General features: G+C 41.3%; 1 protein-coding gene across 5 annotated transcripts in view; it reads left to right on the top strand.

Annotated features, from left to right (window-relative positions):
- Positions 1–17,246, top strand: part of Herc4 (HECT and RLD domain containing E3 ubiquitin ligase 4) — a 118,770-nt gene that overhangs the window by 33,670 nt on the left and 67,854 nt on the right. For all 5 annotated transcript variants that reach the window (XM_077648201.1, XM_077648200.1, XM_077648204.1 and 2 more), the window contains one exon: positions 8,736–8,839. In XM_077648201.1, the coding sequence (XP_077504327.1) occupies positions 8,736–8,839 (104 nt within the window). The remainder of the gene's footprint in view (positions 1–8,735; positions 8,840–17,246) is intronic.

The following is a 17,246-nucleotide window of genomic DNA, read 5'->3' as shown; positions in this document are numbered from 1 at the left end:
ATCAGTCAGGTTTAGACAGACCCAAAACGGGGTTTCAACAGCACAGGCTTATTGCCTAGATGTGTGCAATGTGTGCTAGCTTCAGACGGTTGTGTTGTTGTCGCTATGTGGAAGACTGCTGAATCACATGTGGCTGGAGGCAAGGCTTGTTATTCGGGAATTCATTCATTTATTTGTTTTCATTTCTTCGCCACAGTATGTACATATTGTGACTTGCCATGCTTGTCTGATGCGTCGAGGTTCTCCTAGTGCTCGACCTGGCAGAGTGTAGCAGCGAGGAAGGGACATTGGAAAATGTGTATTTCGTGCTGTTTCTTTTCTCGGAAGACGAAGAGCTGCTTCTAGAGGTTGAGGAGATGGTGCCAGAAGGCCACTGGTGCCAGCTCCTTCAGCACCACTTGCATGCAGGGCACAGAGCTGAGAAAAAGTGCATCACATTAGGCTTTGGGGACCAGCAGACCAGCATGTGATGTTACTGTCCAATTGCAGCCCCCAGGGATCATGATGGGGACTCAATACTTTTTGGACATGCTATCAGGCTTTTGGTCCCCTGAAGCAGTTTCTTCAGCTGAATCAGGCTGGATAGTTTAGGCATCAGGCCTCTACTGGACATACATTTTCTCAGAAAGATTTTTCTGTACTGTATTAAGGAAGCTGTGTGCAGTTAAAGATTACCCTCCTCCTATGGCGCAGCTTTCCTCCTCAACTCATACACACTCGGAGCTGGGGCTGTGCTTCACTTAGAGAACAATGCATCATCCCGTGTTTGGGTGTTGTCAACTTCTGGCAGAGCAAACACAATCGCTGAACCAGCTGACCTGCAATGCAACTTCCACCGACTGCTGCTGTGTTTAGTCTCACGGAACGAAGACCTGCTTGATTGTGATGTGACTGCTGTCTACACTTACTGTGAAACCAGAATTCAAAACAGTAGTGCACAGACAGGCTTTCAGTTGTTTATTTATTTATTTATTTATTTATTTATTTATTTATTTATTTAGCAATACTGTAAGCCTTTGACAGGCCTATACAGGCAGTGGGTTACAAACGTATTCACAATGTACAACACTTTGTAAAATATATTAACACTAGAACTTGTTATCTGAAACAGAACATCATTCCAACCAAAATCAAATCAGTTGTACATTGAGGAGTGCCATATCACGACACTCACCTCTGTGCCAACTAAGAAACGGTGTGCATGGAAATAGTAAAGCTGGCTATGAACGTTGAAAGAAGGCGGCGCGGGTCACTGAGGAAGGAAATCTCCACAAGACGTAAATGATGTAGAGAACGTGATAATGTGTGATAACTGATAAGAAATAATCATCGTATAAAGGGACGATAAGAGCAGGATGTAAAGTATTTCTGAGTGTTTGGTTTATAAACTAACACTTTGTGCTTAGTAAGCAGCCAGAGAGCATAGTCAGAGCCATGCCATCACCAATAACTGTTATGTAAAGACCCTGACGTAGTAAAGATTTTTACTGGTCCGAGCTACTTTATTATAGAGAGGTTCTACTGTCTATATTTTTTGTAATTAGAACTACTTGTTACTTAAGTATTATTAAAAAGCACTAAAGTATTTGGCTTTGGTTTTGCAAAATTTCAAAAATGCTGGGGACATTAGTTGTGCAGGCCCTGTGGCAAGGCTCACCCTGAGGACAACAGTAACCCAATTGACAATCCTATGGGCAGGGGTAGCTGTAAGCATGCGAAGTGGTGTCTCTTTGATCATTTGAGTGCTGCAATTTTTAGAAATCGATTGCAAAGTATTCAGCTTATGAAAGCTTCTCAAACTTTACTCTAATGCACACAGCAACCTCCTCTTATACATTTAATACGTCTGAACATGGCTGTCAGTTATATCATGGTTTTAAAGCTCTACTGCGTAGTGATGTGGAAGCACAAGGAAGAAAAAATAAGTAAAAAATAGACTGAATATTCCGTGCAGTGTGTGACTGTTTTATTAGCATGCCTATGAACTGATGACAGACAGAGCTTTCAAAATTTCCCAAATGTGGTAAGAATTGTCTGCAAGCTTGTTTTATTTCAGAAAGGATTTCCTGTTCGTTCTTTTGTGATGATTAATTGATGCAAGGTGTTATTAGTGGTCAAAAATTTTTTGTTCCATGGGGAAAATCTTTAATGATGATCGTTGAGTGGAGTGTATGCCTCTGCTCTTAAACTAAGCATTCTGAATAAGCTTTTTTAATATAAGGATAATAGGGCATACTACCAAAGGGACAGTTTTTCTTTAGATTTGTTACCAAAAATTATTGCATTATTTCTGTTCCATATGTCACATGCACAAATGGATGTCTGAAATAATTGCAAGGGACAAGAATATTTGAACCCTTTAAGGTATTTTGTGCACAGTTGTGTGCGAACCGAACTTGCTGCTTAATCTGAGAGCGCACTATACTGGGGTGGTTTCTTTGTTTCCGGTGAACTTGGCATATCCTTCATTCTGCAAATGGGATGGTGTTTCTATGCCAACTATCCGACATAGTAAATAATATTTGACTAAACAGTGTGAGCATGCCCTCTGCTATTTTTGTGCAAACAGATCCTGCCACCTGTAACAATATAAATTTTTTTCTGTGTGCATGTGAATTTCTAGCATCATGTGCATCTTCAAAGCAGAAAGGGATTCCATGATCTTTTGGGTGCTTATTTGATGAATACTGACATTTCGACGCTGCAGTTTTCAACCATTGTGGCACTTTGTATGAAATCTTTTACATGCCTTTAAAGGGAAGCAAAATTTTTCACATATCTGTGAAAAATTAACTGTTGGCCTTTGGTTTGGAACACCAACAATTTTTCTTTCTTGAAGCCTGGATATCCTAGTTAGGCAAAAAAATGTTTGTTTTGAGTCAAAATAAAGTGCAGTGCAGAAAGGGTAAAGTGTAAAAATTTTCACCTCAAACAAGATGCACAGGTCAGAGAGGAACTGAAATGACACAGACACAGGATTGACAACAGTTGGGTTTTACACTAAAAAAAAAATTTATTGCTGCTGAGATCATACTTTTGTTTCTTACTCTTATGTGCATGTAATCAAAGTTATTAACTGTCTATGTTCCCAGTACACACGGCTTTAATTTGTAGCATACACACACAAAGAAGTTAAAAGGGTCTTTACAGTGTTTTAAATGCAATTGCTGTGCAGTTGTATATCTTAGATGGGCTTTGTCTTGTGCCTGAAAAAGGACTTATTTGTCAGCCTCCCCAGCCTCCTCCACTCCTGGTACACGAGTGTCTGTGAAGAGAGGTTCGGAACCATTTGCTCCTTGGTAATGGGTTACCGGCAGCATAGACCACTCTTCAGTTTCTGTCAAGGCATGGTGAACAGGGTCACGCTTTGTAGAGAATAGACTAGTCACAGTGCAAATGAAAAATCTCCAACTTTGGTGAAGTCAGCGCATTTCTGACTAGTGCTATGACCTCATAAACGATGTGGTTGCCTTGCTGTATCTGCATCACTTGCATCACTTGTTTCTGGTGCAGTTTACACGGTGTTGTGCACTCAGGTTTTGCGTAGTGTGTGGTCATGGAAGCTTGGAAGGAACCTTGTATCATCACTGAAATCTTGATAATAGCTTGTGAGCTGCATGCTTTCTTCTGTGATAATAAGCAAGCATGTTTTAAAAGACGTGCAGATAAAAAGTGTGGCGCTAAAGGGACCATGCAATGAATTAAAAGTCGCTTGTAAATGTTTTCAATGCTTAGAAATGATCGTAAGGAGCATTTACACTAAGTATGAGTCTTCGGAACTGAGCCGGCAATTTATTATGAATTTTTAAAAACCGTGTTTTTAAAAATTCACGGGCCGATTGGTGTTTTCGTAGTGACAGATTTTGCAACTAAAATCGTGAAAATAGACGTCACCAGTTCAGTGACGTCGGCAGGCCACCACACGCTGTCATTCGCTGGAGCAACGGCAGCCACGGCGTCACGGGCACACTTCCGGTAGCTGTGAAAGTCACCTGCTCGTGCCGCCGCGCGAGCCCCTTGGGCAAGCGCCAGCCAGGTCATTCCCTTCGCGCATATGGTTTCAATTTACCTCTGCCGCCTCTTTGTGTCGGGAGTTCCGGAGCTACCCACAGTGTCTTTTTCGTCCGCAAGAACAGACAACGAGCAAAGGAATCCGAGGCGCGCCACAATCCAGAAAGGGGATGAGAGACTGCGGAGACGCTGCCAATGCTGATGCTGGGGCACCGGGTGCGACAACCGGAAGTTGCAAACCAAACATCAGTGGTTGACGTGTTCATAGGCGGGGCCCAGTCCCAGACCTGTTTTCTTTATTTTTTTCTGGTGGCCCGCATGTACGAGTTGAGGGGGGAGAGGAGGAGCGTAATTTTTAATCATCTATATCTTGGTTGTTATTGATGCTAGCTCAAAAATTCTTGCACTGGGGTGACGAGTGGTTGAATGCCAATCTCTCGTCTGCTTTATGTAACCTCAATTAGTTTATTGCATAGTCCCTTTAAATGACTTCCGCTGATACTTCCGCTGATGCTCTTATTTTCAACTTTTTTTTGCTCGGGTTTTCAGTCCACTTTAGCTAAGATTGTGACTATGGGTGTTTCACCATAGCGTTCCAGCACCAAACGTTTGCAAGGACTTGCGAGGCCATGTATTATCCTGTGATAATGGTTGACCAAACCAATGTGCCAAGCATTTGGCTCTTCACCGCTCCATCCTCCATTGTGGCGGTAGAAGGCAGCCTTGATGGAGCTTCATAAGAGAGCAGTGAGTGCCTGCTCAAACTGGCTCACAGGCTGCCAGTGCTCTTTTGTCACTGGCATGTTGCTGTCTGGCACTGGTGATGTGACAAGGAGGGGGTGGCTGTGACAAGCGGGCCTAAGAGTGGCACCTAGTCAGAGTAGTTGCTTTGAAAAACAAGTGGATTTGTAGGCCACATGTCCAATGATGGTGGTGATGTGACCATGTGGTTGCTTGAAGAAAGTTCTATTGCATTTGTGCTTATTTTTTGTAACACTTTTAATAGTAACTTATTTTGAGCTCTTCAGTTTTGGTTTAAAAAAAACAGAAAGCTTTATAAAGATAGCTGTTTATGTTTTACAAAAGCGTGGACGTGATTGTGGCAAAGAGCACATGCAAACATAATATCTGACATAATTCTACTGCATTGTCAAGGTCTTCTCTGGCAGCCATGTGCCATGTCTTTTTAGCGAGAAACTGATTTATTATTAAATGTGTGAAGTGTTCAGTTAGGAACATTATGTTTGCTTTGTAATTTTATGTGCTGTTTTACTGTGTTGCACTTATGACCTCAGTATTAAATGTCTTAGTTTAAGGAAATGTATGTGCGACTTACGCATCCTTTGTTCACTCAAGAGCTGACATTACATAAAATAATAATTTTTTTTGTTTGCTTAATTTCACTTACATTATGAGAAATTTACTGTGACCAAGTTGAGCACATTTATAAATGTACATTTTTATCTCGCTTATCTTTACAAAAGTAGTGCTATTCCAACCATTAAATTTTTAGCAAAATGTACGAACTTCTGAAAATTTTCTTAGATTGAAGCTGAAGCACTGCCTTAGCATTGTAAAATATGTAGTCGCCTGTTATTTTCCAGACATAAATGTGCTGTATGGAATTTTAGGTATAGATGGCATGCTATGCACAAGTTTTTGTTTATAACATTCATGTCAAATTATGAAGCAAATTTTTGTTATTAAAGACTAGAACACTATTGGTGAAAAAAAAAAAAAAATTTGCAGCATTGTTTACTGTATGACAATCTCCATACAGCCTTGCATACGCAGTCATAACAATGTTGCTAAATAGGTTGTGCCTTATTGTAACAATATTGATGCTTCCAAGTGATTGACCTTTCCTTTAGCTGACGCCAAAAAATAGCATGCTTTGGCTTACATACCAGTGTTGTTTGTTGACATGACATGGAAAGTGTAAACTAGTAACCCCCTAACAGACACTTTTTTTTTTTATGGTGAAATGGTACCAAAAGGGCGATTTAGTACCCGTGCTGCCATCTATCGGCAAAAAAAAAGGTTTGGATGAATCACTTTAAACCAGACATAGAGCTCCAGAAAATATGCGACGAGCTGGAATTGTCAGGAGCCAGGAATGACAGTTTGCATACAACAAGGCTGGCTCGTCCAAGTCCGCTAGAGAGTTAAACAGTGAGAAAAGCAGTGTTGATGACGGACAAGGACAAGAAGCCTTTCAAGAAAAAGTTGGACTTCTTTTTATTGTCCGTAGTCCACCAGCGTTGCTTTACTCGGAATAGTTACCAACTGGCCAAGCAACATATCTTTATTAAACGGTGCAGGGGCAACGTAGAACCAGTGTAACATGGCACTTGACATATGAACCTTCTATTATTACTGGGTCTGTGCATCATAAGTGTGTAAAGTAGTGAGAGAGTGAAACGTTTTTTTGTTTCCCTTACTGTAAATATTTTCTGCCAGTATTGAGCCACCTACCATACTGGTTCACCAAATTGAGCACCACTGTTTTGCTGTTGCTGCAGACAAAAGTGAACAGAGCAGTGCTCATCATTGTTGGCAGGGAAAATGTATTGAGAAACCCACTTCTGTCAACATCTGAGAATGAAGAAGTCATCTGGAACTATGTACAAATTAGTGAGGATTGTCCACTTGTGTGCATGCATGCCAAGGTTTTCTGGCCATGTCTGCCATCAATCTTTTGTCCTCTTTGTATCATGTATATCTCCGTTATCCTGTGCGTGGCTATCTACTTGCTCTTGACACAAGCACATTGTACACGGACATCAGACATCATCTAATTCTGCCTCGACCTTTGCATTTGTTGTATGGCAGCACAGGCTCTGGTTCGACTGGTGCTCAAGGATGCACATGGGTGTCACTTGGTTGCAAATGATAATTTCTTAAAGGATTCATTAACCAGACTCAGAGTGAAAGTATCTATGCAGAAATGACTAATTTCAGCACTATCATGACACTCCATACCAAAATGGAGGGCAAAAAGGCTTTGCCTCTTCCTGCCCTGTCATGATTGTGTGCCCTCTTCTCGCCTCCTTTCCCTTTGGGCATCGTGTGTCATCTCTACTGGCTGTCATCTTGTGCAAAATAAACAAAAGGAATGATGTCGCAGTGTCACCGTTCATATACTGGTGCAGTGTGGAGTGATGTAATGCCTGATTTTATTCCTTTTGATTGACTAGGGCAAGAATTGTTATTCTGAGGGGGTTTGTTTTCCTTTGAGTGTGGTGTCAATTGTATTGTGTAGATTATATGTTTGAGTGTTTTGAGACTGACTGAAAAAGTTTATTTGTCTTTGCCTTACATTGAAATACTCATTTGTAAAAGGAAGTGCAGCTTGCAAATGGATAAAATGGCTTGATTAACATGTAGAGGTGCAGGTTGCTTTGGTGAGTGTGGGTTGTCGCGTAGATGGTACCTTACTATTAGAAAGGCTGATGCATTGCATGAGAATGGAACTGATCCAGTATGGGTGGAGATCAGTCTTTTTTGAACTAGCAACATTTCTTTTTGATACTTCTGTGGGCATGAAAAGAACTTCTGCTAACAAGGTGACAGTGCTATAAGGAGCACCTAGTGACATTTCTGATCATGTTTCCTTAATCCAAAGTAGGTCTCTCTCTTTATGCTGGAAGAAGGGCATGAAATTCAAATTATTTTGTAATCTCTGAACCCTGTGTAAGCACACCGTGAAGCTGCCAGCTTTGCTGAGGTGTGACCAAGGCTGTGGACCAGGATTTGAGTACAGTGCTTGCAAGTGGCTGAGATTTTAGGCTCTTGCAATGCTTTGGACATGCTTTTATAGGCAGTGTGGCTTCTCAAAATCTGCATCATTTGTTATTTTATATACGATGCAACACACAGTTGGAAACATTTTTCTCTTATCTCGCGTTTCGCGTGACACTTTCGGTAATACAGAACATTCTATGTCCGCTGCTATCGACGAGGGTGGCGCTAGTGAACACGTACAAGTTTAGGTCAGTTAGGTCACATGCAACATAGACGCCTCCAAAAGTAGAAGATTGGACAGCCGTCACCATAGCTCAGTTGGTACAGCACCATATGTGACATCAGTGTTTGTGGGTTTGGATCCCACTGGTGGCTTGTGGTTGTTTTTTCTTCTACTCTAATCAATTATCTTTCAGCCATAAAATGATTACACTGCTCATTTTTCTCATTAATTGACACCACAAATACAAAAAAACAAAAACATTTCCTTATGCTTTCCTTGGTGTCCATGATTTGGCTTTCTAAATACATATCTCTTGCTTGAAGACTTTCATGAGCAGACCTTAATAATTGTGATCACTGATAAGCCAGCGATGGTTACAGGCTACAACAGAATTTTTTTTTAGTTCAAGCTTACATTTGTGGCGTATTGAATTTTTTTTTTTTTTTGTTCTGAAAGAAAGCACATGTTACTGTACTGAATATTTTAACGCAACAAATTTGGACTTGCATGACTTTGCCTGCTCTGCAGTTTGTAACTTTTGAGCTATTGCCATAACAGTTCATAACAGCAAGATATATTGAAAAATATCAGTAGGCATAAATTGGAACTGGCTTTGCTGTTTTACTGTGATTAAATAAATGACTGAAATCGCTTGCATTTGCATTGATGGAATGTGTATTGGATTCTAAGAGGACAGGTTTTTGTGTACTCGTGAATTACTATGCTTTTGCTAATTTCACCTCATTTAATATTGCAGCACAAAGCAGTGGTGTGTCTTCAATAGACCCTGATGCGCCACTGGTGGTCTACAAGGTCATTGCTGGGTTTGACCGAAATTTCCTTCTTTGCCATGAAAATAAGGTAATGATTTAGCTGCCTTACTGAATTTCCAGGGATTAATATTATTTTGTTACTTTTCTATCCATAACTTCATAAATCAGTACTACAACATCCTAAAAATTATATAGCAGGCAGCTCCTGCTGACAACATGGCTGCAACGAGCAGTAGCACAAAATAAAATTGCCTGCCTTTCTTGGTGCCGATTAAATGCAGACTGCTTAGTTGTGTATGACAACATAGTTATTCTCTGCACTCGAGTTTGTTAGACACTCAACACTGCCATTTTGAGACCTCTGTTTGGTGCCATGTATTAAAATCCTCTTATATTTATGCCAATGGGCTCCCCTGATAAGTGCATGTTTGGAGTGGTCATTTTTATATTAAAAAATCATATTTTAAGTGTTTATAGAATGTTTTCCTCCACTCTGGACAGATGTTACATGTGAAAGGAGCTGTTGTATTTGAATGCAAAGAAAGTACAGGAGAATGTTGTTGCTATTACTTTTTAATGTTGTGTTGATTAAAGGAGGAAGCCAATGAAGTGATCATTTAAGGTAGCGGATAACTTTGTAAAAAGTAGAAGAAAAGACAACCACATGCTGCTGGTGCGAGCAGAACCTACTATCTCCGGATGTCTTGGAACATTGCTTTACCAGCTGGGCTAAGCCAGCTTTGTTGCCTACCTTTCTCAGGGGTATTTATGTCTTGTGTAGCTTAATGTTGACAGCATTCACCCAGTCATAGCAGTGGTAAGTTCTGTTATATTATAAGTGCCTTGTGAACGTAGTTAAGCCGGAAAGGGGTAGCAAGCAGTGCGGTTACTCTTTTATGCTGTTTGTGGCATCTGTAACGTTTCAACTGTCACTTGCAGTATAAAAGGATGTACTACCACATTCACTGCAATGATTTAGCGTGCCGTTGGCAAGCACTATCAAGATCTGACTACACTTGACATACATGCCTATGAAAGTGAAAGGTGAGACAGCCACCACAATAGCTTGGTTGTTGAGCACCATACACAGTATGTGGGTGGCATGGGTTTAGCTCCTACCAGCAGCATGTGGTTGTCTGCTACTTTCTGTTATACTGTCTCCTATCTTGAATACTTAATCAATTACCTTCTCAACAGAAGATATAAAAAACAACATTCCCTCTGTGCATTTTTTGGTTTTGAAGACAGTTGGCTTTTGTTTTTCTTATGTCCTAGCAAGCCCCCTGGTCTGCCCTAGTCTTGTGTGCTGACAGATTTGTAGTTTATGATTGCTTCTCTTGATCAGCCTTTTTATACCCCTTGGTACATGTCCGCACAGGTGGGGGTTTTTCATAGGAGTGGTGGCCAGCCTAACGTACAGTCATCACATAATTGCAAACAGATCTCATATTTGACTGACTTCTGTTACACTTTTCTGAATTCTATTGAATAGCATAATTCTGCCCTGATACTGCTCACAGATTTTTTTTTTTTGCTAAAAATTAGAGAATAAATGTTTAGCTCAGTGTTGTTAAAGATTAAGAAGACTACAGGAGGTTGGTCTAAAGGTTACTAGAAAGAAAGATTTCACCCTGTGGCTGACAGACTACACTAAGAGCCGGAGCCTGCCCCATCTTAATCCACATAGCGGGTCCTTGAAGAAAAAAAAATAATAGATTCGCTGCAACTAGTGGTGGCAACAGTGAAATAATTAGTTTATTTGCAAATTATAAAGATTTTTTAACATTTGCAGATTTTTATTTTAAAATCTCTGAGAGATACGTCACTGCAGTCTGTGCAGATGAATTGTACAGCAAGTCGGACATTGTGCACGTAATAGAGCTCAGTAGTTAGATGATTAACTAAAATGGACTAAGAATGTTTTTTACTTTTGATTCGAGGGGGCAAGATTATGTTGTGAAATTGAAGATCGTCAACATCGGAGGTGAGCCGAATTTTAAATTTTTCTTAATTGTCAGTGTGATTCGAAATGTCAAACGCCAAATATATACATTTGAAAGTTCGTGTTGGCTTTCCCGCAATGCATATTTAATTATTTATAAAATGGTGCCAATCGCATTTTTAACCCATCAGCTACAGGCGCCATTTGTGTATTTGATGATGTTGGAGAAGCTCACATTTCAGCAATGGTGCCATGCACAGCAGTGTCATTTCAATAATATGCTATGCGGAAAAGCCAACTCTTCAAGCTTTCAAATCCGTATTTTTGATGTGCAATATTTTGAACCACATTGACGTTTACAAAAATTTTAAACTGCCCTGAGTTTCGATGTTGAAAGCCTTCAATTTCACAATATAACCTTGCCCCTGAAAATCAAGTACAAAGTTATTACTTAAAATTAGTTAATTAATCATCTGATTATTGAGCTTTGTTACATACATCATGTGAGCCTTGCTGTACGATCCACGTGCACAGACCACACTCGCAGGTTTTAAAATAAAAATCTGTAAACGTTAAAAAAAAAAATCGCCCTGTATAGGGGCTGCTGTGGTCTAGACTGTGAATTGTGTGATATTTTGTAATTCAGAAAGTTGTCGTGCATATAAGATGATTACATTTAGTTATGCATAATGCCCACTATCATTGATGTATAAATTGTATGATGGCAGTGGCAAAAACATCCAGGGCAAAGCAAATTATTAACGGGTATGGCTGCTTGTTGGATTTTTTCTAATTCTTGATGTACCTTATTGACTCATGTAACAAAAGTTTTTTTACCCAGAATGGAAGTAAAAAGTCACCTCTTGTATAATAATTGAATATTATGTATTGACAAAGCATGCTATTTCTGTTTGCTCGCATATCGGTTGATGTGTCGTATCGGTCAGCCCCCAGCTTTGGTAAATGGGAAAAAAAAAAACAAAGTTTGAATGTTCTAAAGATTGACCAACAGAAGCTCCAAGCAGCAAGCATTCAACTAAGGTGATCAACACAGCTAAAATCATACCAAAGCAGTGGCGGAACAGTGAAGAAACTCGTCACGGCGCACTTGCACACTGAGTGCTGATTCGATGCTTCGCCCAGTGAAAGCATAATTGAGCACACGAGATGTAGAGGCCGTAGTTTCATTTTACAGTCAAACCTCAATCTAACGGAAGTCATACCTGCAGCTGAAAACTTGTTAAATTGCGAATTTTGTTAATTTGAGGTTCTTATGTTTCAGCTGTCCATATAAATGTTCAGGTTCTCCAACGCTCCTGGTGCGTGGCACCTTGTAAATACAGTAGAATCTCGATGGCATTATTATGGTTGATTTGAATTTAGCGATGGTAAAAAATTTTCTAAACGTCCTTACTGGAGTGTGTTATATACAATACGCTGTGGTTCCAGACGATGCAAACAATTTCTCAAGCTGTGACGGATAATACTGACATATGAACCACCAGGTGCCTGCTAGCAGGCACCTGGCGATGATGGGGCTGTTCAAAAGGGTCTGCTTGTCGACAAATTAAGGAAGAGAAGGTCCAAATAAGCATTGCAGACTTTTTCCGCTGGAAATAACCCGAGCCAAAAAACTGATATGGGAGGCGGCAGGCTTTGCTGCTGTGATAGGGCTTAGTGAAGATAGGAGGACAGGTGAGGCGTATACAGTACTAAAGGACGGACACATACTGTGCTATCGCGGGTTAGAGGATAGAAGAGAACTAGGTGTGGGATTCCTCATTAATAAGGATATAGCTGGCAACGTAGAGGAGTTCTACAGTATTAACGAGAGGGTAGCAGCTATAGTAATTAGGCTGAATAGGAGGTACAAGCTGAAAGTGGTGCAGGCCTACGCACCCACATCCAGCCATGATGACCAGACCGTTGAAAGCTTCTATGAGGACGTAGAATCGGCAATGAATAAAGTAAAATCGCAGTACACTGTACTGATGGGCGACTTCAATGCGAAGGTGGGCAAGAAGCAGGCTGATGACCACGCGGTAGGTGACTATGGGATAGGCTCTAGAAATAGCAGGGGAGAGTTATTAGTCGAATTCGCGGATAGAAATAATTTACGGATCATGAATACCTTCTTCCGCAAACGAGAAAACAGGAAGTGGACCTGGAAGAGCCCCAATGGTGAGATTAAAAATGAAATCGACTTCATACTATGCGCTAAACCTGGCATCATTCAGGATGTGGCCGTCCTCGGAAAGGTGCGTTGTAGCGACCACAGAATGGTAAGGTCTAGAATTAGCTTAGACTTGAAGAGGGAACGGAAGAAGCTAGTGAAGAAGAAGACCATTAACGAGTTAGTCGTAAGAGGGAAAGCACAGGAGTTTAGGATAGCGCTGCAAAACAGATATTCGGCTTTAACTGAGGAAGATGATCTTGATGTTCATTCAATGCACGATAATCTGACATCAATAATTACGGAGTGCGCAGTAGAATTAGGCGGTAGGACAGTTCGAAAAGATACCGGGAAGCTATCTCAGGTGACGAAAGATCTGATTAAGAAGCGCCAAAAAACAAGGGCATCTAACCCTACCGATAGAATAGAACTAACGGAGCTATCAAAGTTAATAAATAAGCGCAAGGTAGCCGACATAAGGAACTTTAATATAGAGAGAATCGAGCATGCTATAAAGAACGGACGTAGCCTAAAAACAGTGAAGAGGAAACTAGGCATAGGTAAAAACCAGATGTATGCATTAAGAGACAAGCAGGGCAATGTCATTAGCAATATGGATAAGATAGTTAACGTAGCCGAAGAGTTCTACACAGACCTGTACAGTAGCCAATGTAATCAGAGCGTTAATGAGAAAGACAGCAGTGCACAGCAATGCGTCATCCCGCCAGTAATGAAAGATGAAGTAAAGAAAGCCTTAGAAGCAATGAAAAAGGGAAAAACAGCTGGGGAGGATCAGGTAACAGCAGATCTGTTGAAGGATGGAGGGGACATCGTGCTAGAAAAACTAGCCACCCTGTATACGCAATGCCTTATGACCTCGACTGTACCAGAAGCTTGGAAGAATGCAAACATTATCTTAATTCATAAGAAGGGAGACGCCAAGGTCTTGAAAAATTACAGGCCGATCAGCTTACTATCCGTTGCCTACAAAGTATTTACTAAGGTAATCGCTAATAGAGTCAGGGCAACGTTAGACTTTAATCAACCAAATGATCAGGCAGGCTTTCGTAAAGGATATTCCACAATAGATCATATTCACACTATCAATCAGGTGATAGAGAAATGCGCAGAATATAACCAACCTCTATATATAGCTTTCATTGATTACGAGAAAGCATTCGACTCAGTGGAAACCTCAGCAGTCATACAGGCATTGCGTAATCAGGGGGTAGAAGAGCCTTATGTCAAAATACTGGAAGATATATATAGCAACTGCACAGCTACTATAGTCCTCCATAAAGTCAGCAATAAAATTCCAATAAGGAAGGGCGTCAGGCAAGGAGACACGATCTCGCCAATGCTGTTCCCCGCATGTTTACAGGAGGTATTTCGAGGCCTGAATTGGGAACAGTTGGGAATAAGAATAAATGGAGAATACCTAAATAATCTGCGATTTGCTGATGACATTGCCTTGCTGAGTCACTCAGGAGGTGAACTGCAAATCATGATCAATCAGTTAGACAGGCAGAGCAGATCGATGGGTCTAAAAATTAACATGCAGAAAACCAAGGTAATGTTCAACAGCCTAGCAAGGGAACAACAGTTCACAATTGGCAGCGAGAGCCTAGAAATTGTGCCGGAATACGTTTACTTAGGGCAGGTAGTGACAGCTGATCCGGATCATGAGAGGGAGATAACTAGAAGGATGAGAATGGGGTGGAGCGCATATGGCAAATTCTCGCAGATCATGAGTGGCAGTTTACCAATTTCCCTCAAGAGGAAAGTGTACAACAGCATAATCTTACCGGTACTCACCTACGGGGCAGAAACGTGGAGGCGAACGAAAAGAGTTCAGCTTAAGTTAAGGACAACGCAGCGAGCCATGGAAAGAAAAATGATAGGTGTAACGTTAAGAGATCGGAAGCGGGCACAGTGGGTGAGGGAACAAACACGGGTTAATGACATCCTAGTCGAAATCAAGAGAAAGAAATGGGCTTGGGCAGGGCATGTAATGCGAAGGCAAGATAACCGCTGGTCCTTAAGGGTAATGGAGTGGATTCCAAGAGAAAGTAAGCGTAGCAGGGGGCGGCAGAAGGTTAGATGGGCGGATGAGATTAAGAAGTTTGCAGGCAAAGGGTGGATGCAGCTGGCAAAGGATAGGGTTAATTGGAGAGACTTGGGAGAGGCCTTTGCCCTGCAGTGGGTGTAGTAAGGCTGATGATGATGATGATGATGAGGCTTTGCTGCGCTACAAAAGGGGCTAGTGGTGGAGGGGCCCATCCCAGGTTTCACATGTGCAGTCTTTGTCAAACGTATACAGCTCAAAGGGCCTGATTCTGAGCCCTGAAGCGCGGTTCTTCTTGCATACTCGGGGACCCCGATTTCACGAAGGCGGCAGGAACTTCAGCCCTCAACCCTCCCAAAGTTTTTTTTATGATGAGGCCTCTAAAGCACAAAGTGAATGCACTGACATTGTGGCGGGGCTACATGCTTTCTTTATCAGAGAATCTTATGCGCAGTTTTCCTGAAAAGGAAGTGGGCATGAAGCCTTCTTGTTTTTTTCTTTCCGTGTCCTCATCTTTTGCACTATTTTCGCTTAAGTATGTATCACCAACTCACCCATCTTGCCATTGTGTTGAACAACAGTCATACTGTATGGGATACTTCATGGAACTTGAACCAAGGCTTCAAAAGAAAAAAAAAAAAGAGCACTGCATCGCAGCTGGGTAAAACCAATGAAATATTGTTTGTTGTCGTGTGGCATTCCTCTGAGTATTTTAAAAATTTTGCCTAATTAGTTTATTAGCAAATATAAGCTATGCAAAAATTGTAGTATTGTGAGTAACTGCTCAAATGGACGTCTTTATACCAAGAACAATCCGACACGCCATCCGCGCTCCCGATAACAGAGACGAACAATGACGATGATGGGCATGTACAGATGAAAGAGGTGGAAGCACTGCGCTCACAGTGTTCGTTTTAGGCCCAAGGCCCGCTTCTTTAAGTTGTTGAGGGCGGTCAGAAACAACTGGTTCAGTTTTTTATAGCAACACATTTCCTACACGGTCCTTTTTAAATAATGAAAAAAAAAACATGATTGCACTTTGGTGCTACCATATTCTCGTGCTGCCAAACGCATTTTAAACGAAGCATGTGCACTCACCGTCTCGAAAGTGAGTGGCCGACGCCGCGGTCAACATAGCCTTAAAAGTGCATCAGCACATTTGTCTGGAACACAGAAAGTGCATGGCATGATTTGCTATAACTGATAAGCAGGCCACCAAAATCGAATTCAGATGGAGCTTTTATTAAGCTATCACACAAACAAAACAAAAAAAAAATCCAAGGGGGTACTTTGTTGACCTCAGGTGCGGTGAGGCGAAAGCCTTTAGAGCGGTGTTGTTGCTTGTGTCACTGATGTGTGGTTAAGATGTTAATTAAGTACCCGATTGTTTGTGAATCCTAAATGCTGGAGACACTGGAGGCCGTTTAGGAGGCATCCGTCTCATTGGACACCTTTCCGCAAACACTCGCCAGCGTCCTAGACAAGGAGAACTACATATGTGTTGGCAGGAAGTAGCGTAGTCGTTAGCACGCTTGGCTGCGGAACGCGACGAGGATGGTGGTACGAATGCCATTGTGCACAAAGATTTTTTTCTTACCTAGTTGAAGACTGTAACGGACGGATGGCCAAACGGATGGACGGCCGCGAGCATGAGCCATTAAATGCTTTCGCCTTAAAAGGAAGGGAAAGCAGCGAAGTCATGTAGTTCGAGGTAGCCTCCGCTTCATTTCTATCGTTGTGTAGCCTGTCCAAGTGAGCAGTGGCTGCTCACTTGGGAACGGTCATCGCACGCATTTTGTTTATTCAAAACATGATTGGGAGTGCTGCAGTATGGTAGTGCATGAGTGCAGTCATCTTTTTTTTTTTTTCATATTTCATCGGCTTCCTTAATGCTTTCAGAAAAACAGACCACGCTGGAGGTATGTTGTCACAAAAAACTGGATCGGTTGTTTCCGAACCCTCTCTACAACTTAACGAAATTCACTTGGTTCTAAAGCAAACATTAAAAATTTTGCATAATTAATCTCAGTTAATTAACTGAGTAATCGGAATATAAAAAATACTCTGAGTAGCAGCTCATGACAGCAAGCAATAAGTTGTTGGTTTCGGACAGCTGTGGTCTACCACATTTTTTTAGGCCTTGGCTCAAGTTATGTGGAACAGCATGTAAGTTAAAGGATTATAGACGCTAAATTTTTGGATGCGCGTTTTTTCCTTTGGAATAGTGCACAAGACAATGGTATACATAAGTCATGATGTGGAATTTACCTACGCCAGCTGAATAACTCATACAGTCGTGCCATATTAGTATGGAC

The sequence above is a fragment of the Amblyomma americanum genome, chromosome 1, assembly GCF_052857255.1.
Source record: "Amblyomma americanum isolate KBUSLIRL-KWMA chromosome 1, ASM5285725v1, whole genome shotgun sequence".
NCBI classification, from domain to species: Eukaryota; Metazoa; Arthropoda; class Arachnida; order Ixodida; family Ixodidae; genus Amblyomma; species Amblyomma americanum.
Note: the sequence above shows the minus strand (reverse complement) of the source record. Positions and strands in the feature narration are given on the sequence as shown.